We start from the raw sequence: 26,917 nt of genomic DNA, 5'->3' as shown, positions 1-26,917 counted from the left end.
CGGGGGGGGGGGGAACGGCACGGCAAGCGACGGCGAGGAGGGAGTGGGAGCAGGCCACAGAGGCTTTCGGTGCCTGCAGGCCGCGGCGGCTTTAGGCAGATGTCGGTGGAGGTAAGGGTTGCTGCTGGACATGGGAAGAGGTGCTGATGGACGTGGGGGGGCAAAAAAAGGAAGGGAGGCCTACTGCTGGACAGGGGGAACAGAAAAGAGATACTGCTGGACAGGGGAAGAGGTGCTGATGGAGGGGGGGCAAAAAGGGAAGGGAGGCCTACTGCTGGACAGGGGGAACAGAAAAGAGGTATTGCTTGACAGGGGAAGAGGTGCTGATGGACGGGGAGGGGCAATAAAAGGAAGGGAGGCCTACTGCTGGACAGGGAGCTGAAAAGAGGTACTGCTGGACAGGGGAAGAGGTGCTGATGGAGGGGGGGCAAAAAGGGAAGGGAGGCCTACTGCTGGACAGGGGGAACAGAAAAGAGGTACTGCTGGACAGGGGAAGAGGTGCTGATGGACGGGGGGGGGGCAAAAAAAAGGAAGGGAAGCCTGCTGGACAGGGGGAACAGAAAAGAGGTACTGCTGGACAGGGGAAGAGGTGCTGATGGACGGGGGGGCAAAAAAGGAAGGGAGGCCTACTGCTGGACAGGGGGAACAGAAAAGAGGTACAGCTGGACAGGGGAAGAGGTGCTGATGGACGGGGGGGCAAAAAAAGGAAGGGAGGCCTACTGCTGGACAGGGAGAACAGAAAAGTACTGCTGGACAGGGGAAGAGGTGCTGATGGACAGGGAGGCAAAAAAAGGAAGGGAGGCCTACTGCTGGACAGGGGAAGAGGGGCTGATGGATGGGGGGGGCAAAAAAAGGAAGGTAGTCCTACTGCTGGATAGGGGGAGCAGGAAAGAGGGGCTGCTGGACAGAGGGGAAGTTAAAACAAAGGGAGAAGGGCTGCTGCTGGATAAGGGGACCAGTGAAGGGGTGGTGGTGGACACAAGGGAAGAAAAAGGAAGGGAGAATGGATAGGGGGAGCAGGCAAGGGGTGGTGGTGGACAGCCGAGGAAAAAGAAAGACAGAAAGAAAGAAATACAGAAACAGGCTAAGGAGAGAGAGAGAGAGAAAGAAAGAAATACACACACACACATATTCTAGCACCCGTTAATATAACGGGCTTAAAGACTAGTTCATTATAATAATTTAATAATGGCCCCCACACATCCTTAAACTTGTTATAATATCCTTTTTGCACTGCCAACGCTCTTTCCATTTTGTACACTTGACAAACTGAATTCCACCAGAAACAATAGTTCAGTCTTTTATAATCCTTCCAATTATATGTTATTTGTTGGATGGCAACTCCTGTCAATATCATCAATAGCTTGTTGTTATTAGCAGATATTTGGCACTTAGATCTCATAGACATGCCAAACAAAATTGTATCATAAGACAATGCTACGTGATTTTCTAACAAGCAATTTATTTGATCCCATATAGACTGCCAAAATGCCTTGATGAATGGACAGTAAAACAATAAATGATCTAAAGTTCCAGCTTCAAGATGACAATGCCAACATCTATTAGATTTAGAGCAATCCAATTTTTGTAAACGAACAGGGGTCCAGAGTGCTCTACGCAACAGGAAAAACCATATTTGCCTCATAGACGCAGACATTGTACATTTCATCCTCCAGGACCAAATATGTGGCCATTGAGATGCATTAATCTGATGCTTAATCTCAATGCTCCAAATATCTCTAAGTCCAGTCTTTGGTTTCTTATTTATATATCCAGATAATAATTTGTACCACTGTGCGGCCTGGTGATCCAGAAAGTCTGCCTAAAAGCATAAGAAATCTAAACTAAATTGATTATTAAGAGATTTCCATTCAGGGATCCCTGCCTGAATAGCCTGCTTCAGTTGCAACCACTTATAACTTTGTTTTTTATCAAGACCAATTTAAGCTGCAACTGTGAAAAATCCAGCAGTTTGCCATTAGATATAACATCATTTAATGTTCGTATACCAGCTTTAATCCAATCCTTCCAGACAATCTTAAATCCACCTATTTGTATCCTGAAGTTTAGCCATATATTTTGATATGTAGATTTTTGAATTGGAAGAGGTGTTAAATTATTTACATATCTTAAAGTGTTCCAAGTGTCCATTAAAATTCTATTGTTTTTCCGTATTCTAGGCATATTAATACTAAGCAGATGACGAAGCCTAATGGGAAACATAAGTTGCCATTCCAACCATAACCAATCTGGTAATTTGTCCATGAGATCTGGGAGGACCCAATACATACCTTGGCGCAAGATATAGGACTGATGGTACCTATAAAAATTTTGAAAATTTACCCCACCCTCCGCAATTGGTTTTTGTAATGATACTAAGGCAATTCTTGCACTTTTACCCAGCCAAATAAATTTACATTACATTAGTGATTTCTATTCCGCCTGTGCCTTGCGGTTCTAAGCGGATTACAAAATTAGAAGAGATCTGGACATTTCCAAGAGAAATTACATAGCAAAGATTCATGTAGGTTACATGTTACAGTAGAGAGTTACAAGTAGAAGGTATCTGGATTTCTTCGAGAGAGTTAAATAGCAAAGATTCGCTTAAATTGCAGAATACAGTGGAGGATAATATATTCGAGTAAAAAAAAAAAAAGGGTTAACATGGGGGAGAGAGCCTGTGCGAGTAGGGAGGAGATTAGTAAGTAGGGAAGTGTTTTTTGAATAGAATTGTTTTGATTTCTTTTCTAAACACTTTAATGTCTGTTGTTTTGCTCATCAGTTTGGTGATGGCAGGGTCAATTTTCGCTGCCTGTGTCGCTAGAAGGTTGTCGTACAATTTCTTGCGTCGGGTGCCATTGTGAGGGGGGAAGGTGAAAAGGTTCTGAGTTCTCCTTGTTCTAGGTGTGCTGTAGCGGTATAGGCGGTTGTTTAGGTAACTGGGGGCAGTACCATGGGTTACTTTAAATAGAAGACAGTAGAATTTGAATTGAGTTCTTGCTTTGATTGGTAGCCAGTGTGAGTCAACATAGGCGGCAGTAATGTGGTCAAATTTGCTAAGAGAGTAGATAAGTCTGATGGCTGTGTTCTGAACAGTCTGTAGATGTTTTATCATGTTATTTGGGCATGGTAGGTAGAGGCTATTGCAGTAATCTAAGATACTAAGTATAAGGGATTGTACAATGATCTTGTAGTGCTCTATGATGAAGAATTTTCTTATTTTTCTTAGGTTTCGCATGGTGTAGAATGCTTTTTGTGTGATTTTGTGGATTTGTGTCTGCATTGTGCAGCATCTGTCTAAGTGCACTCCCAGGATTTTGAGGGTGCTCTGGATTGGGTATTTGATTGCGTTTACTTCAAGTTCTGTTTGGGATGGTTTTTTGTCCTTCTCTAGTAGTAGGAATTTGGTTTTATCCACATTCAGTTTCAGCTTATGGTTCATCATCCATTTTTCTACAGTTTCTAGTGCAGTTTTCAGGAGTCCATTGGAGATGGGGTCTTGGATGTCGAAGGGGAGGAGGATGGTTATGTCATCCGTGTAGCTGAAAGATGTTATGCTCAGAGCATCTAGGGCGGTGCCTAGGGAAGCTATGAAGAGGTTGAATAGTATGGGTGATAGTGGGGATCCTTGTGGTTCTCCGCAGGGGTTTGTCCAAGGGTCGGATGTAAGATCTTTTGACTTGACTCTGTATGATCTTGTTTTAAGGAAACCTTAGAACCAGTTGTGAACTTTACCTAATATTCCTATGGCGTCGAGTATCTGGAGTAGTATGGAATGGTCTACTAAGTCAAATGCTGCTGAAAGGTCGAGTTGGATGATTAGTAACTTGTTTCCTTTACTGAGGTGCTGTCGGGCTATATCTAGTAGGGATGCCAGTAATGTTTCAGTGCTGTGATTTGTTCTGAATCCCGATTGAGTTGGGTGCAGAATGTTGTGGTCTTCTAGATAGTTGGTGAGATATTGTGCTGCTAGACCCTCTATGAGTTTGACGTATAGTGGGATAGAAGCGATTGGTCTATAATTTGTTGGGTTGTCAGTTGGGCCTTTAGGGTCTTTTAGTATGGGGGTGATTATGATTTCGCCAAGTTCTGGAGGGAACCGACCTTCTCTGAGGGTGGTTTGCAACCATAGCATGAGACCAGCTTTGAATTTAGTGGATGCTATTCAACTTTTTATAAAAAGACCCCTAAAAAAACTCTGATCATACCCATTTGGTAACAAACAACAGGCAAAATCATCATCTGTACAGTTTGTACTCTTCCCCACAAAGACAGATGCAACAGATTCCATTGTTCACATAACTCTGTAACCTTTTGCAATAAAGTTTTTTCATTCACTTTTATTGTCTCATCAAATGTATTTTTAATCCAAATTCCTAAATATTTTATTCCTTCCTCCTTCCAGATAAAAGGAAATGAATCAAATAAACCTTTCACACAATATACATTTAGAGGAAGAATTTCTGATTTATTCCAATTTATTTTATAACCAGAAAATTTCCCAAATTTTTCTATTAATTCAAGCAGACATGGAATGGTTGATTCAGAATTCCTCAAATAGAGTAATATATCATCTGTATAAGCAGAAATTTTATATTCTCTACCAGAACGCGGAATACCTTGTATCTCCTTTACCTGTTGAACAGCTAATAAGGGTTCTAATACTATATCAAAAAGCAAAGGAGACAAGGGACAACCTTGCCTAACCCCCCTTTGTAAATTAAACTTTTCCGAGAATTTATTATTAATGTATAATCTGGCAACAGGGGAGCTATACAGTGTCTGGATCATTTGTATAAAACCTGGACCTATACCAAACCAATCCATTGCTTGATACATGGAAGTCTATTCTACCCTATCAAAGGCCTTCTCTGCATCCAAGGATATAGTGAAGGCCGGATCTTCCATGGCTTTCGTTAAATATAACAACTGAAAAGTCAATCTGGTATTATTTGAAGAATGTCTCTGAGCAACGAAACCCGTTTGATGCATACCAATAATGTAAGGAAGAGCCTTGGCCAAACGTAAAGCCAAAATCTTAGCCAATAATTTTCCATCAACATTAATTAAAGAAATAGGCCTGTAATCTGAAACCAAACTAGGATCTTTATTTGGCTTCGGTAAAACAATAGTTAATGATTCTGCCATAGTTCCTGACATACAGCCTTTATTTAGCTGATTCTGATATAAATTTAATAAATGAGGTAATAGGGTAATTTGAAATGATTTATAGAACTCTACAGTAAAACCATCACCACCTGGAGCGGTCCCAACTCTCAGAGATTTCAATGCTGTTTGCAATTCTTTTAATGATATAGGCTCTTCAAGACTTCTTTTTATATGATCAGGAACTTTTGGTCCCTCAATTAGTTTTAAAAATTATAAACCATCCTTTTCTCTATCTAAATAAGGTGCAGAAGAATAAAGGTCTTTATAAAATTTTAAAAATTGTTTTAAAATAGGTTCAATTTGAGAATATGTATCTCCTTTTTCATCCTTAATAATATTTATTTGTGTTTTCCTTTTCTTTGCTTTGAGATAATTTGCCAGTAATCTTCCCGCATTATTTGAGCTTCCATAATACAGAGCTCGCTGAGAAAAAATATCATTCCTTACTAATTTAGAAGAAATCTCATTATACTTGCATTTAGATTTTAATAGAGCTTATAATGTTGAATATTCCCACTTTTCAATCAATTTTGCTTCTAAAATTTTAATTTCCTTCTCTAAATCAGAAAATTGCTTTTTTATTTGTTTCTTAACAAAAGCTGAAAATGAAATAATTTGTCCTCTCATAGTTGCCTTAAAAGCATCCCATAGATCACGTGATGCACTGAGCCAAGGCAGAAGCAGGCTGCCTGAGCTCCCGGGCCCCGAGTCCTGAAATGCCCTGTTACTAGCCTTTGGAGGTGAGCCGGGAGACAGCGCTTTGCTGCGCTTGCTGTGCACAATATATGGACAAATTTCTGTCCTCTCCTGCGTCGCCGATGTACACCCGCACTCAAAAAAAGGATCGGGACCGCCTGCAGCACGGCGCCGACAAAATGGCGCCGGTCACCTCCACAGCCGCGATTCAGCCAATAGCACCGGAGGCGCTGACGGCCCTTACTCACCTTAACAGTGGCAATGCAGCCCAGCATAGAAAAACTTTCTGAACAGCTCCAAAAGCTTGAAAATCTACTTATGGAGACTACTAGCCACACCACAGCGCTGGAGACTCGGGTTTCCAGCGTCGAGGATACACAGCAGGCACATGACACCACGTTACAGGAACTGCAGACTCTGACTCAAAAACAAGCAGAAAGATTGGATGATCTTGAAAATAGATCCAGAAGATCTAACTTACGTTTTTTGGGGATTCCGGAAACAGTACCCGGTCCTAAGCTCCTGCAGGTGCTGGAGGCCTGGCTGACCAGTTCCTTTCCCTTGAAGGAGGGCCTAAGGCCTATTCGACTGGAGAGAGCACACCGGCTAGGCCGAGAACAAGCAAGAGAGGCGAGGCCTCGCATGGTAATAGCCAAACTTTTAAACTATAACCATAAAGTGGAAATCTTGCGCAAATATAAACAACTTCGGGAGACTTTAGCATTTGAGGAGTCTGAGGTGCGCATTTTCCAGGACTACTCTGTGGCCCTCACAGAGCGCAGGAAGCAATTCGATCCACTTTGCTCCTCTTTGCCTGAAAAAAAAATACGCTTTCTCTTTTTATATCCAGCCACTTTGAAAATTTACCATCAGGGACGCTGGCAGGTATTTGAGGCGGCCCTTTATGTGAACACTCAGGTGTTGCCCCAGTCGGACCTTACATGAAAGAGCACATGGTGTGCTTATTGTTTGTCACATGCTCCTGTGTGCCTGTGGCATTGTGGATGCACCGGGATCTCCTGGTTTGGGGGAAGCCTGGATCTCAGATAATATGGCTGTTACTTGCTATTCTGGTTTAAGTTTGTTTACAATTTTGTGTTTTTTCCTGTTCTAGTTCAGAAATTGATATACTGTATATTTGAGCTCATCCTAACGTTCATTTGCTCTGCAGACTGCTCTTATGACTATTGTATTTACTGTATGGGAACTCGGGGCCCGGAGTGGCATTGTTTTGTGATCTTTCACACCTTTGGGACCGCCTAGGGCGAACCTGAGGCTGTGACCACAACCATGCAATTGGGGAGAAGGTTGGGAAGGGAGGGGAGGTTGGGGTTCCAGGGGGGGGAGTCCTTGGCCTACGTGGTTGCTGCTGGTATTCTTTCAAATATTGAGAAGGGTGGGATCAGACCCTGCTGCGAGACTCCTGCACCTGACATTTACCATGGTACTGGTGCTGCTCAGGCAGGTCCTGAGCGTCATGTGGCTGCTCTGGGTATGGCTGGGAACCCGGGGTGGATTTTTTCCGCACTTAGCATTTTATATGTTTGTACTAGCCCCTTTCATACCTGCTGGCTAACACTTTGAGAATAGTATCCTGGAATGTTTCGGGCATTACCTCTCCCATAAAACGAACAAAAATTTTAACACAGCTCAAACGACATAAGGTTGACATAGCCTGTCTGCAAGAAACCCGACTTACAGACTTGAAACATCAGAAATTGAGGAGGTCCTGGGTAGCCGCAGTGCATGCAGCATCTTCAACTCATAAGCGGGCAGGGGTGGCGATACTGATTAGTAAGACATTGCCTTACACTGCGAAAGTAGTAGCCTAGGACCCACAGGGCCGCTACCTCTTGCTGCAGTTGTCAGTAGGCACATATTCCTTTTACTTGATGAATGTATATGCACCTAATACCTATGACCATTCCTTCTTTGAGGGTCTAACTGCCATGCTTCTTGGGCGTGTTACTGATCCGGTATACATTGCAGGGGATTTCAGTCAGGTGTTTGTCCCTACTTGTGATCGTTCTCAGCCGGGACCTGGTGCGAGTATATCTCACACCAGAGGCCTGCCCTATCTTTGCGCCACTTTAGATCTGGTGGACCCGTGGAGAATTCTCCATACCACTGAACGGGATTACACACACCGCTCCAGAGTACATAACACACAATCTAGGATAGATTACATCCTTACCACGCGCAGAGCATTTCTAAATGTGGATGCAGCGGTAATAGGCCCGGCGGTGATTTCAGATCACGCGATGATCTGGCTAGATGTGAATGTGGGCTTCGGTTTACGCGGACCTGTACGTTGGCGCTTCCCTAGTTATCTATTTTCTGATGACCATTTCAAAACATACCTAACGACTAAATGGGGTGAATTCCTAGATTTTAATGGTCAGCATAGCAATGATCCGACACTGTTTTGGAGCACGGCTAGGGTGGTGCTCAGAGGAGATTGTATAGCTTATGTAATAGCGCGTAATCGCCGTTTGTCCCGGGGAATACTGTGGTTGGAAAAAGAACTAGCAAGCGCTAAGCATCAGTATACCCTGTTCCCGACCCGCCACGCTAGGGAACACTTAGCTTCCGTGGAAATGACCCTCAACTCCTATATACATGAGCGCACGGTGAAAATGCTCTTGTATCAAAAATTTTGCTACCATTGCTATGGAAATCGGGCAGGGAAGTTATTAGCCCGCTTGACTTCCCAGGTGCGGGGTCACCGTTATGTTTTGGGATTGAGGGATAGTACGGGCCAATTTCAACACACTACTGAACACATTGCACAAATTTTTCAGTCCCACTTTGGGAAGATATATTGGCGCCGGGACTCGGGAACTGAACCCCTTATTAAGGACTATTTCACGGATTCCGGTTTACAGCCTCTCTCTGACTCGGATGTTAGGTTTCTTAATACACCCCTCACCCCTAAAGAACTACATAAAGCTATCCGCAATCAACGAAATTTTTCGACTCCAGGGCCGGATGGCTTTATGGCAGAATTTTATAAACTGCTCTCAGGGCAGCTTAGTCCTTTTTTAAGGGACTATTACTCCCAGGTAATCCAGGATGAACATTTCCCAGGAGAAGCGAATGAGGCTTTAATCACGTTGATATTGAAGCGTGGCAAAGACAGTTCAGCTCCCGAGCCCTATCGTCCAATTTCTTTGCTGAATGTAGACATCAAAATTCTGTCCAAAATCTTAGCTGATAGATTAGCGACCCTTCTCCCCGATGTGATTACATCCACACAAGTCGGCTTTGTATAGTGTAGACCAGTGTTTTGTGCCGCGAGATGTTGCCTGGTGTGCCGCAGGGCCGCCGGACCCGGAGCTGACAGGGGGCCCGAGGCAGGGGCGCCAGTAGCTCGCCAAGGCAAAGTGAGTCGATCACCCAGGACTCACTTTGTCTTGGCGATCTAATCTATCGAGCCGATAAGTCTTCTTCTCCCCGACGTCAATTCTGCAGTCGGAGAGGAAGTTCGGGCCAGCCAATCGCTGCCTGGCTGGGCGGAACTTCCTCTCCGATTGCAGAATTGACGTCAGGGAGAGCATGCGTCAGCGTCGGCTTTGGGGCCTGTTATCCATTGGTGGGTCTTGTTCCCCGATGGCAGCGGCAGTGGCTTGGGGAACGGCAGGGAGAAAGAAAGAAAGGGGGCAGGCAGGGAAACAGAAGGAAAGAAGAGAAACAGAAAAAAAGAAAGAAAGGTCAGGGAGAGAGGAAGAAAAAGTTGGGGGAGGGAATGAGGTGTGGAGGAGAGAAAGCATACAGGCTGATAGAAGGGAAGAAAGATTGGATGCACAGTCAGCAGAAGAAAGTGCAACCAGAAATCACCAGACAAGGTAGGAAAAATGATTTTATTTTAAATTTAGCAAAGTGGAGGCAGTATTACCACAGTTTTCAAAGGAATTTGCCCAAATAACTTAATAGTTAACTGGGTAAATTCCCAGAGATGAAAACTTCCCTTCACTTACTATGCACATTTCTGCTGTCTATATTTTACAATATGGTCACCTTTTACTAAACCGCAATAGTGGTTTTTAGCGCAGGGAGCCTATGAGCGTCAAGAGCAGCGCTGGACATTCAGCGCAGCTCCCTGCGCTAAAAACTGCTATTGTGGTTTAATAAAAAGGATGGAGGGTATATTTGTCTATTTTTGTATGCTATAAAAACCAAATACAGAGAGAGACTGAGAGCTGTTGACGAAGAGCTACATGTGTGTCTTTCTTCGATTCCAGCCAGAATATCAGCTTTGTGTTCAGCCAAACAGGCCCAGGTTTCGCACTGAATAAAGTATTTTATAATTTTTATTTCGTAATAAAGTAATTATAAAATACTTTCTTTGTGTTTATTTGATTCCTATTCAAGAGAATTACTTTATATATAGTCAATATAGGCAGAGAGTTAAATTTTTTAACATTTTCTAATGGTGGTTTGCCTCGTGATTTTTTTCATGAAACAAGTGTGCCTTTGCCCAAAAAAGGTTGAAAAACACTGGTGTAGACAAGCAGTACACAATGTATGTAAAACATTGATAGCCTTAGCGCACACGCAATTCCATCACACTCCTATGCTTCTACTCAGTTTGGATGCGGCACAGGCGTTCGACCAGGTCAATTGGATGTACCTCTTTGAAGTGCTAAATTGTATGGGGATATCTGGCTGGTTCGCCTCGGCATTATGCACTTTATATTCCACTCCAACAGCAAGACTACTTGTCAATGACATTAATACTGACCCAATACCTATTAAGAGGGGAACTCGACAGGTCTGTCCCCTGTCACCCCTCTTATTTCTATTGTACCTCGAACCCTTTCTTCGTACAGTGTCTCAGGACCCCGACATAGTGGTTGTGGACTTCGGGACTCATTCACTCAAAGTGTTGGCCTTTGCAGATGACCTATTATTTTTGCTAACTGACCCCGCTCACTCTGTTCGATATTTATTGTAAGCGCTTGACGAATTCAACTTTTATTCGGGATTTACGTTGAACTACCAGAAATCTATGGCCCTAGCTAGCCCCATGACACTACAACAGACATGGAGCGGTCACTTCCCATTTACGTGGGCTCAGACTTCAATTCGCTATTTGGGGGTACAGATCCCCCGAGACCTTATGGCCCTATACTCCAGCAATATCACCCCATTGCTTCAAGACACCTCACAACATCTACAGAATTGGTCCACTTTTCCCTTATCGGTGGCGGGCCGGGTAGCCCTTTTTAATATGGTGCTCTTTCCCAAATGGTTATATCGCTTCCAGGTTTTACCTCTGCTGCAGTCCCATGCCCATAACATTTGTTTAACGAAAGATCTACAGTGTTTTCTATGCGGTGGTAAGCGACCACGTATGCCCTTGCTACGGATGGGTCTGCCCAGGAATAGGGGGGGGGGGGCTATGGTTTATTAAATGTACGTTGGTATGCTATGGCTTGTCAGATGAGACATAAGAACATAAGAACATAAGAAATGCCATCTCCGGATCAGACCTTCGGTCCATCAAGTCCGGCGATCCGCACACGCGGAGGCCCTGCCAGGTGTACACCTGTCGTAATTTATAGTCCACCATATCCTTACATGCCTCTCTTAAGGAGATATGCATCTAGTTTGCTCTTGAAGCCTAGGACGGTCGATTCCGCAATAATCTCATCTGGGAGGGCATTCCAGGTGTCAACCACTCTCTGAGTGAAGCAGAACTTCCAGACATTAGTCCTGAACCTGTCCCCCCTTAGCTTCATTACATGTCCTCTAGTCCGTGTCAAATTGGACAACGTAAATAATCTTCTCTGCTCTATTTTGTCGATTCCTTTCAGTATTTTGAAGGTCTCGATCATATCCCCACGCAGTCTCCTTTTCTCAAGGGAGAATAATCCTAGTGTTATAAGTCTGTCCTCGTATTCCAGTTTTTCCATACCCTTCACCAGTTTTGTTGCTCGTCTCTGCACCCTCTCCATCAGTTTTATATCCTTCTTTAGGTAGGGAGACCAATGTTGGACGCAGTATTCCAAGTGTGGTCTGACCATTGCCCTATAAAGCGGCATTATAACTTTCTCCGATCTACTCGAGATTCCTTTCTTTATCATGCCCAACATTCTATTTGCCTTCTTTGCCGCTGCCGCGCATTGTGCCGACGGCTTCAGGGTCCTATCTATCAGTACACCCAGGTCCTTTTCTTGTTCACTCTTCCCCAGAGTTGCACCTGACATTGTATACTCGTATTCCTTATTCTTATTTCCTAAATGCATTACCTTGCATTTCTCCACATTGAACTTCATCTGCCATTTCTCCGCCCATGTTTCTAACCGACACAAGTCGGTTAGAAACATATTAATGATTGGTTTAGAGGAACATCTGATTTTTCTGCTACACCACTGGAGTTATCTTTGCTGGCTCCGTTCCATGTGAGCTATTTTCTACATGTAGCGGATCCAAGGATGCGTCCTTTGGTGTCTCATTACCCCATTTTTACACTGGCCAGAAGGACATGGAGATGGGTCTGTAAAACAGCCAAATTGTCTTCTAGGGTGTCTTTATATTTGCCTATACTGGGCAATGGAGCTTTCCAGCCAGGCATGCAAAATGCCACCTTTCTTAGGTGGCAAGCACAAAGTCTACAATATCTTTTTCACCTGTTTTCAGAGGAGGGGAGCCTGGTCACATTTGCCGAGCTGCAACGAATTTTTGACCTACAGGCTAATGATCTCTTCGCCTATTACTAGATCCGTCACTATGTTCAGTCCCTCCCAGTGGCTGCCCTTACTGAAGTCTGCAGGGAGGCGCTTTCGGAACTCTTCAGCCTTTCAGCCCAACAGAGGATTCCTCTACGATTTCATATTGTGGAGATCCGGGATTGCAACTAAGTACGAATCTGGATATATTAGCGACAGTGTGGGCTAAGGATTTGAATTGCCAGTTGACTGCTCAACAGTTACAACAGGTCCTGAAGAACATTCAGAAGGTGTCACCCAATATTACTCACTGAGAAATGCAATTGAAAATTGTTCTTAGACTTTACATTCCACCGGAACGTGCAGCCCGGATGGGGATTACTGCGTCGCATTCTTGCCCGAAATGCAATCAGGCTCACGCATCTTTGAGTCACATGTTTTGGGCCTGCCCCGCAATCCAACAGTTTTGGAGACATCTTGGCCTATATACCACATCGCTTTGGGGAAGGCGATAGCTTCCGCAACCGAGGGCGTTATTTGGATTTTATAATATAGCCTCGCCCAAACCCAGGGGAATGTCAGCATTTATCTCCAGAGCTCTTTTGATGGGAAAAAAAGCCATCCTCACCACCTGGCTCTCCCGTGATCCCCCGTCATATGCATAATGGAGATCCCTAATGATAGTGCACGCAACACTGGAGAGACGCATGGTGGGAGATTTTACTCATGGCCCGGGTCGCAAATTTTGTCAGGTGTGGGAGCACTTCTGGCAGGACCTCACACCGCGTGCTCGCAGTAGACATTTGAATCTTTAAGATTTTATTCCCACTCTCAGCTGTTGTACTGGCCATGGATTCTTGGGAAGGGGAGGGGAGGGGGGGATGGGAGGGGAACTGATTATATTGTTGAAAATGTTATTTCCTGAATGGTACTACTGTTTGTATTGGCTTCTTACTGCTGGAATAATAAAAATCATTTAAACATAAAAGCATCCCATAAGGTTTCAAATGAGATTTCTTCTGTGTTATTAATTTGAAAATATTCATTAATTTTTAATTGAAAATCTTCACAGAATTTTGAATCCGCAAGCAATGCATTATCAAATCTTCATATTGGTCTACTACTGTCATTATTAATGAAATTAAATTTAACCCACACCCCACCATGATCAGATAAAATAATTGTATCAATGGAGGCCTGTGTAACCTGCTGTACTAAATAATCCGAAATAAAACATAATCAATTCTTGAAAAAGATTTATGAACATGGGAACAAAAAGAAAATTCTCGATCATTAAAATGAAGTATTCGCCATATATCTTTCAAATTACAAGATTGCACAAAATTCTCTAATCCTAACAATTTCATGATTTTACTGGGTTTTTTATCCATTACAGAATCCATAACAGCATTAAAATCCCCACCACCACTAAATTAGAAGCAGCCAGTGGTAATACTAACTGTTGCAGGGTCTTAAAAAACTCAATTTGGTTCGAATTAGGGGCATACACATTAGAAAGCGCCATAGTAGTATTGCCCATGCTCATATCTACGTGTAACCACCTTTCCAATGGATCTGAAGCTACTATATTAAATAATGCATTACAATTTTTACTTACTATAATAGCTACCCCAGCCTTTTTCCTCATAGCAGGGGCAAAGAAACAGTGCTTCACCCAATTACCTTCCAACTTTTTAGATTCTCCAGCGGACAAGTGTGTCTCTTGAAGAAAACATATATCCGCGTTCTGTTGTTTTAGGTATAATAATATCTTTTTCCTTTTAACCGGATAATGAGGCCATTAACATATAATGATAAAATTTTAAAATCCATAATATTATTTTATCACTCTATCAATAAATATCCAGAAAATTACAAAACCTTTAATAACTAATATATAATCATTTCCCCCAGAATTAAAACTAAACCACCCCCCCTTCAAATTCTCTCCCTCCCATTCCCCTCCCTACTCCCACCCATCCCTCCCAAATTAATAATGCAAACTTGGAAACGCACATATAGAATCAGGTGACAAAAAGCTTTCATCAGGCTAAAATCATAAACATCATTTATAAAACATAAGCTACACTAATAATATAATATAAATCAAATATTATATAAAATCTAGTTTTAATTTCTTTTTTATATATATATATAAAAAAGTGCAGAGTAGACCAAAAAGCGGAAACTCATGAGCTGCTGCACAAATGTTCTTCTTCTCTATAATAAGTTCTGCAGGCATCCACATCCTAGTATTTATCATGTAACAGTACTGACATGCAGAAATGTGTGATCAGGTTTTTGATATTGCTATTTGCAGCATAATAGTCATAGAGGACTCTAGCTTTCCTACTTCCACTGTAAGCTTTCAGTTCAGTGAAGTCTGAAGCAACAGGCAGCGGAGTAGACACGGAGACAAAGGGGGTTGAAACATTTTGCACAGAGGACAAAGATTAATTATTGTTCAACCAGAACAGGGGTGCCCACACTTTTTGGGCTTGCGAGCTACTTTTTAAATGACCAAGTCAAAATGATCTACCAACAATAAAATAAAAAAAAACCACAAAGCACACTGTATGCATAGAAAATGTTAATCATCATTCCTATTCCAGGGTTTTTCAAAGAGGTCAAAGCAGATGACTCTAAGCACTATCACCTCAGTAACAACCATACAAAAATAGACAAATATACCCCCTCCCTTTTTACTAAACCACGATAGCAGTTTTTAGCGCAGGGAGCTGCGCTGAATGCCCAGCGCTGCTCTCGACACTCATAGGCTCCCTGCGCTAAAAACCTCTATTGCGGTTTAGTAAAAGGGGACCTTAGTGTAAAATATAGACAGCAGATATAAATTCAGATACATTTTGATCACTAAATTTAAAATAAAATCATTTTCCCTACCTTGTCTGGTGATTTCATGAGTCTCTGGTTGCACTTTCTTCTTCTGACTGTGCATACAATCTTTCTTCCCTTCTTTTAGCCTGTATGCTTCTTCTCCTCCAGACCTCATTCCTTCCCCCCAACTTTTCCTTCCTCTTCTCTGCCCTTTCTTTCTCTCTGCCTCCCTTTCTTTTTTTTCTGTTTCTCTTCTTTCCTTCTTTCTCCCTGCCCTCCCCCAAGCCACTGCCACTGCCATTACCATCGGGGACCAGGACCCAAACGCCACCAATAACAGGCCCCAAGCTCTCCCTGCTTCGGCCAACCAGCATTCCTCTCCCCGACGTCAATTCTGCCGTCGGGAAGAGGAAGGCTGATCAGCCCAAGATCGTGATCAACCTATTGGGGGAAATGCTGCCGGGTCCTGCCTTCGCAGAAACAGAAAGGAGGCAGGACCCGGTAGGAAGAAGAACAAATGCTTCACTAACCTGTCTCCCGCATTAGCCCGTAGCGAACGCTTGCTTCAGGGCTCTCAACATGTGCGTGCAGGCTTCCCTTCTCCCCCCCCCCCGGACATAACTTCCGGTTTCGGAGGAAAGAGAAGAGAAGCCTGCACGCACACGTTAGAGCCCGGAGCATAAGTTCGCTAGGGGCTGAAATCTCCAAGCCGTTTTTGGGGTTTTTTTTTTTTAATGTTCAGCAGCGGCAGATGACAGCTGGGCGGACCGCCCAGCTAAAAGGCCCTAGGGAGAACACTGGAGAGGAAGGCTGATCGGCCCGTAGATCAGGACGGCAACACGAGTGCGATCGACTCGAGTTGCCTTCCTGAGCTACTGGTCGATCGCGATCGACGCGTTGGGCACCCCTGAACCAGAAGTTAAAAGGAAAGATTCCAAGCCGTTTCTGGAGATCCACTGTACATAATATGTCATCTGAGCTTCTACAAAGTCATTCAGACAACAGAGATGATGTGCATGCGTACTGTTAATTCCATCTACAAGAAGTCTGGTAATCTCTGCTTGACTGTCAAATTCACTCTGAATTATTCTTTAATCCTGTTCAGATGCTGCTTTGGCTTCTGCAGCTCGAGCTTTCTTTAATCTGGCTTTCACTTCATCTAAATCCAGTCTCTTATTTTAAAACAATTTGTGTTCTTTAGAAATAATTTTATAGTTTCCTTGGATTTGGATTTGGCTGTAATAAGACTTCTGTCTGCTTCATAATTTTCAATCCATTGCTTAGTGCACTCCAGGTAGGCATCCAATTCTGTTTTCTCTGCTTGACCAAACTTCTTTTCTGTAAAGTGCCCCGCGCGGCTAAGGAAGGCGCCAGCGTCAGCCACCATTTTCATTAAACATTGAAGTCATTAATGTTCACAGCTGATGGAAAGCGCTCTCTGAAGTCAGCGAGACTGCATCCAATTCTGAAGTGCCGAGTAGGCTAGAAAGATGACATCAGTATAAACCAGCACTACAAAGAGTGTAAAAAGCAGGAACCCATAAGCTGCTGCACAATGCCTGGAACTTCACACTAGCCCAGCTTGCTGTGTTCCTCTATTACAGCTGTCATCACCATATCCACCCTCAGACCGATAAAGGGCAGGAAATGTTAACTAAGACTGCCCTGTCTGCTGCAGGGAGCCAAGGTTCAGGAATTAGAGTCAGTCACTCTTAGTTTATGTTTTAACTATTATAATCACATCAAGCAGAGATCTCAGAATGTTCATTCACATCAATATCCTCTGAAAATTCTAGCATGTGAAATGATGTAATCATAGAATTTTGCATCCACATCCTTCCAATCAGTTCCATCAGAATTTCAAATCAGTTCAAATTCAAACGGTAACCCCCAAAGATAAAATTCCTACAAAATAACTTATATCAGAATCAAAATAAAACAAAGAGAAAAGCAAAGAAGAGAGAGAGAAAAAATTCTCAAATAAAATGACCTACTGCATTCCAGCTGCAAAAATACAATCACAGTTCATATAGTCATAGGCTGATCACATTGCTCCAAAAACTCTTTTAATTTCAATGGATCATCAAAGTTTGAAGTTTTATTTGCAAAAGTGACCCGCATGATTGCTGGGTATATCAAACCATACCTGGCTCCAATCGACCTAAGTTGTGGCCTTAATTCTAGTAATTTTTTCCTTTTGTAAGCCATTGCCTTTGCAAAATCCGGCACTATGTAGATTTTTGAATCCTGGCACTTCAAGTTCTTATTTTCTTTTGCCAGCCTAATAATTTCCTCAACATGTTGATAACGGAGCAGCTTAAAAATTAAAGGACGCAGTCCCTTTTGATTGTCAAATCTTTTAGTCGGTACCCTGTGCGCCCTTTCTAGTTCCAAAGGAAATTTAACTTTAAGAGGTAGAATTTTAGGCAAGAACTGCTCAAGAAAGGCAACGGGGTCATTTTTTTCTATCCCCTCCGGGTCCCCAATCAATCTTAAATTATTCCTTCTTTCTCGATTGGAACACTCCTCAAGATCTTTCTTTAATATTTCTATTTCTTTACAGTCCCTCTTGCACTGAACTATTTCCGTTTCTGCCTTTTCAACTCGTTTGTCTAATTGATCCACTTTGACATCCATTACCTGCAGACTGATTTTAAGCAAGCTTTGACATCCATTACCTGCAAGCTCTTCCTTAACTTCCTGAATGTTTTTTGCATTCTGTAAAACTATCTCCTTAATTTGCTGAAGCTCTTTAAAGATATCAATATCCTCTGAATCATCCGTTGGCAACGGAACTTTAAAGGGGGCTGCTGGCTCCATTTTTGACCTTTTTATTATACTTCCTCCCGCTGAATTAGCTTTTGTCAGCTTACCCGATGCCATTATACTTCAAATACTCGTCTTTTGAGATGATTTAAAAGATTTTTTTTGTAGCTTATTTAACAAATTAAGCCTTTTTCCACGGAGCAGTTCAGTCACCCGACCATTCTCTTACGCCTCCAAGCCACGCCCCCCATTTTTCATTTCATGAATCCATTGTCACTATGAAAAGAATCTTTATTGTCTGTTATTACTGCATGCAGATAATACTGTTTAATTTAATGGATAAATGCCCTACCCCCCACTCAAAGGCACAAGACGCAAAAAACTATATGACAACCTACTTGCTACACAGGCCGCGAAAATTGACCCCACCATCTCCAAGTTGCTGATCACAACTACTGACTATAAAGCGTTTCAAAAAGATATCAAAACCATACTATTCAAAAAACACATCCCAACAATATAATCTACCATCATCTTCTATCCCCTTCGCAACTTCTTGCAATTCCTCTCCACAGGCAACATCTAATTTAGTCGCAATTGACGATAAGTCAATTCATATCCGGAAACATTGTAACCACCAAATATCTCAAAACGTCAGATATATCAACTTAAAACCAGAATCTAGCTTTTCTGCAATGTAAAGTTATGCTATGTAAAATAATGTAATGTAAGTTATGCAAGTACTGTAAAGATAATGTAAAGTAATGCAAAGTAATTCCACGTAAAGTTATGTACGAAAAGTTATGTAAAGTAAGGTATGCAAAGTTTGCAAAGTAATGTAAAGAATTGTATTGTCATCGCCTGGAAATGACCAGCCATCTTCTAATGTAATCCGCTTAGAACCGCAAGGCACAAGCGGAATAGAAATCACTAATGTAATGTAAATGCATTCAGCAGTGTTTTAAAGATTAAAATCAGTCTTTACATACTAACATGCTATGTATTGGAATACTAATAATTGTTAAGTTCATATTATAGCTAATATTAACATGTCTTGGCATCTTGTTAGTTAATAAATACAAATAAAGCAAAACATAAAGAAAACAAAGATGCCATAATTTTTATTGAACATACATTTCTGACTGGCTTCTTTAAAACAGCACAATTTCTTGATGACATCATAAAAATTTCCAGGTACAACTCAAAAGTGATTTTCATATGAAAATATAATCCTTGGCCTAAACCTTAGTGTAAAATAGACAGATTTTGTCATCTTATTTTTTGGTTTGACCCACAGGAAAAAAATGTTATGTCATAGACCCACCTCCAGTGACAGAGTTTAAAAACTATTTAGATGTTCCAACTGAAACTTTTAATAGCCAGGGAATCTTTATTTTCTTCTCATTTACTTTAACTTTGTTCAGCTGGTTAACACCATCTATTCTCCCAAAAGCTTGATATCTTGCCAACTGATGGACTACTTGAGCTGCAAGTTTGTGGATAGGTGGCTAATAGTGCTTTATAATATTTATAAATTATATTTGGTTTTTCTGATCAGGAGCAATGGGGGACTCTAAACATTATTAAAAACAGGTTATAACCTTATTATCCCAAGACAAGCAGGCAGGTATTCTCACTAGTGGGTGACATCATCCAACGGAGCCCCGATGCGGACATCTCACAAGCATACTTACTTGTAGAAACTTTTAGAAGTTTCGAGTTGCCCACACCGCGCATGCGCGAGTGCCTTCCCGCCCGATGCACTGGGCGTGTCTCATCAGTTCTTTCTCTTCCGCGGAGCTAAGTTTGCCTTTGAAACTCTGCGCGAAGTTCCTTTATTGTGCCTTCTGTGCCAGCGGGTTTGGGTTTTTTTGTGCTCATTCTCGTGGGCTCACGTTGCGTTTTGTTGTTTTTAAAAAAATTAAAAAAAATTTCATTTGATCGTTCGACCGGGCGGCGCCGCATGGCCGGGCCCCGCGGCTTCGACCTTGCGGCGGAGCTTTTTCGGCCTATGTCTCGGCCTGTTACCGGTTTTAAAAAGTGTGTCAAGTGCCAGCGCGCGATTTCGCTGACGGACCCGCATCGACGCTGTCTTCAGTGTCTCGGGCCTCAACACCTTCCGAAATCGTGCCGGCCTTGCTCCACATTTACAGCACGTGCTTTTAAGCATTGCTGTATTTTGTGGGAGTTGCTGTTTAGCATGGAGGCGTCCCCGGTGCTGCCCTCTTCACAGAACACCACGCCTTCGACTTCCGATTCTGCATCTTCGGCCTCGAGTCTGCTCAAGCCTGCCTTGTTCGTGCCGGCTTCAACTCCGACGCATGCTGCGGTGCCTTCTGATGTCTCTTCAGGTCAGGTAGTGCAGCCTCCCATCCCTCCAGTAGTGCTTAAGATGCCCACGGCATCTAAATCCAAGCCCCCTGGCGGCCGAGTGACCGATGTCCGTGCGGGAGGTCCCATTGCTGATGCGGATCCCTCTTTGCCTGCGTCGTTCCACGCCCTGATGGAGAAGCGATTTGTCGAGCTCTTTACCAAAATTGGGCCGACGCTTCTCTCCCAGATCCAGCCTGGGCACGCGGGGTCGAGCCGCCTCCGGTGCCTCCTCGGCGCACACTCTCGCTGCTGGGAGCAGAGTCTCGGCGAGTGTCTGGTCTGGCTTCGGGGCATGTCTCGCAAGGAGCAGAGGCTTTGCCCATGCCACCTTTGGAACCGATACCCTCGATGCATGACTTGCCTGGCCCGGACCCTTCCTCCGCGATGCCAGGCTTCGAACCTTGGGGAGCGCCTCGGGGGGGCCTCTGATGCTTCGATCCTCAGCCTCCAGTCGCATCTACTCGGTGGCTGCCTCGTCTGGGCGTCGCTCGCTTCGTCGCTCGAGGCCTTCTCGACACAGCTCCAGTTGTCGATCGAGGCATTCATCGAGGCATTCGTCGAGACACGCCTCGCCTCATCGGAAGCAACCTTTCAGGGAGTTTTCCCCGGAGTACTCGCCCCCTCCTCCTATGCCGGAACTCGAGGACTGCGGGTGTTCGTTCTCTCCGTGCCGGTCCTCGGCATCGGCAGACCAGGCCGCCTCGTCTTCTTCGAGCCCACCTCGAGGCCCAGCCCTGGCGGACCAGTTGTCATTTTCATCCTTCCTGAGGCAGATGGTGGTGGATCTGGATATCACCCTGGATTCGGGTTCCAAGTTCTCGAAGGAGTATCTGGAGACGATGAATCTTCCTCAACCTCCTGCCGAGTCTCTACGCCTGCCTCTACATAAGCTTCTGGACCAGACTTTCATGAGATGCTTCGAGACCCCATAATCCATCCCGGGGAAGTTGGATGCTCGATACCGCACAGTGCACCATAAGGGCTTCGACGGGACACAGCTCTCGCACCAATCCTTCTTGGTTGAATCCTTTCTGAAGCGGTCTCATCCCTCCCAGGTCAATGCTTCCACTCCGCCTGGCCGGGAGGGCAAAACCATGGACAGATTTGGCAGGCGCATCTACCAGAACTCGATGATGGCTTCTCGAGTCCTGAATTACAGCTTTCATTTTGCAACATACTTTGAGTTTTTTCTATCCATTCTTCAAAAGTTTTTGCCTTATCTGGACTCTCAGGCTCGCTTCGAGTACTCGGAGGTGCTGGCATCATTGTCCCAACTCTGCCTGCAGATGATGCAATCGTCTTACGACGCCTTTGAGCTCTCGGCCAGAGCAGCTGCTTGTTCGGTGGCCATGAGACGCTTGGCATGGCTTCGCACCATTGATATAGACCCGAATCTCCAGGACCGGCTGGCGAACGTTCCCTGTGCGGGAGCGGACCTTTTCGACAAGTCCATCGAGGCGGCAACGGAGAAGCTGTCCAAACATGAAAAATCTTTTCAGTCTATTCTCCGCCAGAAGCCCAAGCCTGCTATTTCTCATCCGTCTCATCCGCCTATGATTTATCAGAGGCGCTACCCACCGAAGCAGGCCCCCGCCATTCTGCCGCCGGTGAAGAGGCATCATCAGCAGAAGCCCCAGCAAAAACCTCAGCCTTCTGCTGTCCCTAAGGCTCCCCAGCCTTTTTGACTGTCTCGTAGGGAGCATAACTTCCATCGTTCTGCCCTCCCCGCTTTTTCCCATCGGAGGTCGTCTCCATCATTTTTACCATCGATGGACGGCTATTACCACCGACCTCTGGGTCCTTTCCATCGTAAGAGAGGGATACTCTCTTCAGTTCCATCATGTTCCTCCGGAGCATCCGCCAAGAGAGTATCCTTCCAACTTAACCCAGACCGCCCTTCTTCTTCGGGAAGCCCAGGCTTTACTCCGGCTTCGGGCTGTCGAGCCGGTCCCTGTGGACCAACAGAACAAGGGATTTTACTCCCGGTACTTCCTTGTCCCAAAGAAGACGGGCGACCTGCGTCCTATTTTGGACCTCAGGGTGCTCAACAAGTTCCTGGTCAGGGAGAAGTTTCGCATGTTGACCCTGGCTTCTCTCTATCCCCTCCTCGAGCAGAATGACTAGTTATGCTCCCTGGATCTCAAGGAGGCCTACACTCATATTCCCATCCATCCGACCTCCCGTCAATACCTCCAATTTCTGGTGGGACACTTTCATCTTCAGTACAGAGTACTTCCCTTCGGCCTAGCTTCGTCTCCCAGAGTCTTCACCAAGTGCCTGGTTGTGGTGGCTGCAGCACTCAGGAACCATGGTCTGCAGGTGTTTCCCTACCTCGACGACTGGATCATCAAGGATTCCACGTCTCAGGGGGCCGTCCGGGCCACTCAGAGGACAATCTGGTTTCTACAGAGTCTGGGATTCGAGATCAACTTTCCCAAATCCCATCTTCAACCTTCACAGACTCTCCCCTTCATTGGAGCTGTTCTGGATACTATTCAACTCAGAGCGTTCCTTCCGCCTCAGCGCCTGGCGGCTCTTCTCCATCTTTGTCGCTCGGTCTCTTCTCGCCCATCCATCTCGGCGAGACACATGATGGTGCTCCTGGGGCACATGGCCTCACATGTTCACGTGACTCCTTTTGCCAGACTTCACCTGCGGATTCCTCAGTGGACCCTGGCTTCTCAATGGTCGAAGATCTCTGACCCTCTGACTATTCACATTCAGGTCACTCCTGCTCTGCTGCAGTCGCTTCACTGGTGGATGCTCTCTTCCAATCTTTCCAGAGGTTTGCTGTTTCACATGCCTACCCATCAGAAGGTCCTCATGACCGACTCGTCGAATTATGCTTGGGGGGCTCATCTGGACGGTCTCCGCGCCCAGGGCTATTGGACGAGTGCGGATCGTCTGTACCATATCAATCTCCTGGAGCTCAGGGCGATTTTCCATGCTCTCACTGCTTTTCTGCATCTGCTTCACGACATGATGGTCCTCATTCGTACGGACAATCAGGTCGCCATGTATTATGTCAACAAGCAGGGAGGCACGGGATCGGCCTCCCTCTGTCAGGAAGCTCTGAAAGTTTGGGATTGGGCGATTTGCCACAATGCCTTCTTCAAAGCTGTCTACATTCAGGGGGCAGACAATGCCTTGTCAGACAACTTGAGTCGTCTTCTCCAGCCTCACGAATGGACACTCCATTCCTCGCCCCTTCATCAAGTCTTCTCCCTGTGGGGAACGCCTCAGATAGACCTCTTTACAGCTCCCCACAACTTCAAACTGCCTCGGTTCTGCTCCAGGATCTACAGCTCTCATCGTCTCGAGGCAGATGCTTTTCTTCTGGACTGGGGGAATCTCTTTCTGTATGCGTTTCCTCCTTTTCCTCTCATTCAAAAGATTCTGGTCAAGCTCAAGTCCAACCGGGCCACCATGATTCTGATTGCGCCTCGGTGGCCCAGACAACCTTGGTACTCCCTCCTTCTGCAACTCAGCCGCTGAGAGCCCTTCCTTCTGCCAGTGTTTCCATCTCTGCTTACGCAGCATCAGGGATCTCTGCTTCATCCCAACCTGCAGTCGCTACACCTGACAGCTTGGTTCCTCTCAGCGTGACTCCCCTTCAGTTTTCACCAGCTGTGCAGGATGTTTTGGAAGCTTCAAAGAAGCCTGCTACTAGAATATGCTATTCCCAGAAATGGACTAGATTCTCTACTTGGTGTTTTTCTCATCACAAGGAGCCTCAACATGCCCCCTTGTCCTCTGTTTTGGACTATCTTTTGCACCTGTCTCAATCTGGCCTCAAGTCTATATCGATCAGAGTCCATCTTAGTGCAATTGCTGCTTTCCACCAGCCTCTTCAAAGGAAACCTCTTTCTGCACATCCTGTGGTTTCCAGATTCATGAAAGGACTTTTCCATGTCAATCCTCCCCTCAAACCGCCTCCAGTGGTTTGGGACCTCAATGTTGTTCTTTCTCAACTTATGAAGCCTCCATTTGAACCTCTTAACAAGGCTCCTCTGAAATTTCTCACTTGTAAAGTGGTGTTTCTCATTGGCCTCACTTCTGCTCGTCGAGTGAGTGAACTTCAAGCATTGGTTGCGGATCCGCCCTTTACAGTGTTTCATCATGACAAGGTGGTCCTTCGCACTCATCCCAAATTCCTCCCCAAGGTGGTCTCGGAATTTCATCTGAATCAATCCATTGTTCTTCCTGTGTTTTTTCCAAAGCCTCATTCTCATCCTGGAGAATCAGCTCTTCACACTCTGGACTGTAAACGTGCTTTGGCTTTCTACCTGGAACGCACCAAGCCCCACAGAACTGCTCCTCAACTTTTCATCTCCTTCGATCCGAACAAGTTGGGGCGCCCTGTCTCTAAGCGCACCATCTCCAACTGGATGGCGGCTTGTATCTCTTTCTGCTATGCCCAGGCTGGTTTATCCCTTCACAGTAAAGTCACAGCCCATAAGGTCAGAGTAATGGCAGCCTCTGTAGCTTTCCTCAGATCGACACCGATTGAGGAGATTTGTAAAGCTGCCACTTGGTTCTCGGTTCATACCTTCACCTCACACTATTGTCTGGATACCTTCTCCAGATGGGATGGACAGTTTGGCCAAACAGTGTTACAAAATTTGTTCTCCTAAGTTGCCAACTCTCCCACCATCCCATTATGGTAAGCTTGGAGGTCACCCACTAGTGAGAATACCTGCCTGCTTGTCCTGGGATAAAGCAATGTTACTTACCCTAACAGTTGTTATTCAGGGACAGCAGGCAGCTATTCTCATGTCCCACCCACCTCTCCTGGGTTGGCTTCTCTGCTAGCTATCTGAACTGAGGAGACACGCCCGGTACATCGGGCAGGAAGGCACTCGCGCATGCGCGGTGTGGGCAACTCGAAACTTCTAAAAGTTTCTACAAGCAAGTATGCTTGTGAGATGTCCGCATCAGGGCTCCGTTGGATGACGCCACCCACTAGTGAGAATAGCTGCCTGCTGTCCCTGGATAACAACTGTTAAGTTAAGTAACATTGCTTTCTGGTGGACAGAATGGCATTGCTCTAAAAATCAATTGTCATTTTCAGCCAGTCAAGTACAGCAATAATACTTAGTTGTGGTTTACTTTCATATATGTTATACAGGAAAACCTCATTGATGCCAGTGAAGACAGTCAACTAGAAGCTGCCATTCAAGCTTCACTGCAGGAGACGCATTTTGATTCTAACACAGTCAAACAGGAAAGCCGCTCAGATGAGGAATCTGAATCAGAGCTCTTCTCTGGCAGCGAAGAGTTTATTTCTGTATGTGGGTCTGATGATGAAAATGATGTGGCAGAGCCAGAATGCTCCAGCAGGTCCAGGAAATCACCCCACAAAGATATGATGCACAAGAAAGAGGAAAACCGCAAAGCTCTGCCTCTGGCAAGGACAGAATCTGTGTTAATGGAGTCAAATCATAGAGGATCTACAGGCAGGGACAGTGAGATACCAGAGGAACCACCAGACAAGCCTGGCTGTGCAGGAGAAGGACTGCATGTAAATGGTGAGTTCAACCAGCTTACCTCTGGTATGACTGAAACTCTATGGCTGTCATCATTAACATGTCTCCTAGACAACTGCAGATATAACCTTAGAATTAGCAAACTTTTTTAAGGTTATGTCAACGTTCTCAGGAGTGTCTGTGTATAATATGGTACTTATTTTTATTTTATTTATTGGGGTTTATTTACTGCTTTTATGAAGAGACTCGCCCAATAATCAAGACAGTGTACAGCAAGTATAGCTTGACATAAAACTTAGAAGAAAGTGCAAAATTTACAAACATACTTGTGGTTTCAGTTTTTATTCCATTCATTATTTTCTGTGAAAACAGGATAGTTTTATCTCATTCACTGAAGGAAAAAGGAACAGGGGTTTTATAATAGTTTTTAAATGTAAAAATAGATTAATATTATACGTTTTGCTTATTTCTTGGTTGAATTATGACACCTCATATGCTGGGATTTCAAATAGTAATTCAAAATGTTTACAAACTTTATCAAATTCAGCTATTAAGAGAGCTAGAAAACATTTGCAATTCCCCCCCCCCCCCCCCCCCCCCGCGCTTTGGTTTTTTTTATTTTTTTTTACAAAGCTGTACAGCAAGGGTACCGAAGCCCATTAATTCCCAATGAGCTTTGGTGCTGTTACTGCAGCCTGCCACTGTAATTGGCTTTGTAAAAGAGGACCACATTAACTACTATTCAAACATTTTCATTGACTGTTTGGTATAGAATTAATTTTAAAATCCTGACTATAACTCACAAGGTTTTTTATTAGTATCAACCATCTTACATTTTCTCAGTGGAGAAGGGTAAATAGTGTAGTGCCGCAAGGATCTGTACTGGGGCTAGTGGTTAGAGCTACTGCTTCAGCACTCTGA

General features: G+C 44.4%; 1 protein-coding gene across 5 annotated transcripts in view; it reads left to right on the top strand.

Moving 5' to 3' along the window:
• The window catches only part of UBXN7 (UBX domain protein 7), a 622,514-nt gene that overhangs the window by 487,201 nt on the left and 108,396 nt on the right, over window positions 1-26,917 (top strand). For all 5 annotated transcript variants that reach the window (XM_033957938.1, XM_033957939.1, XM_033957940.1 and 2 more), the window contains one exon: window positions 25,639-26,038. In XM_033957938.1, coding sequence (XP_033813829.1) covers window positions 25,639-26,038 — 400 coding nt within the window. The remainder of the gene's footprint in view (window positions 1-25,638; window positions 26,039-26,917) is intronic.

This window comes from Geotrypetes seraphini, chromosome 9, assembly GCF_902459505.1.
Source record: "Geotrypetes seraphini chromosome 9, aGeoSer1.1, whole genome shotgun sequence".
Classification (NCBI taxonomy): Eukaryota; Metazoa; Chordata; class Amphibia; order Gymnophiona; family Dermophiidae; genus Geotrypetes; species Geotrypetes seraphini.
Note: the sequence above shows the minus strand (reverse complement) of the source record. Positions and strands in the feature narration are given on the sequence as shown.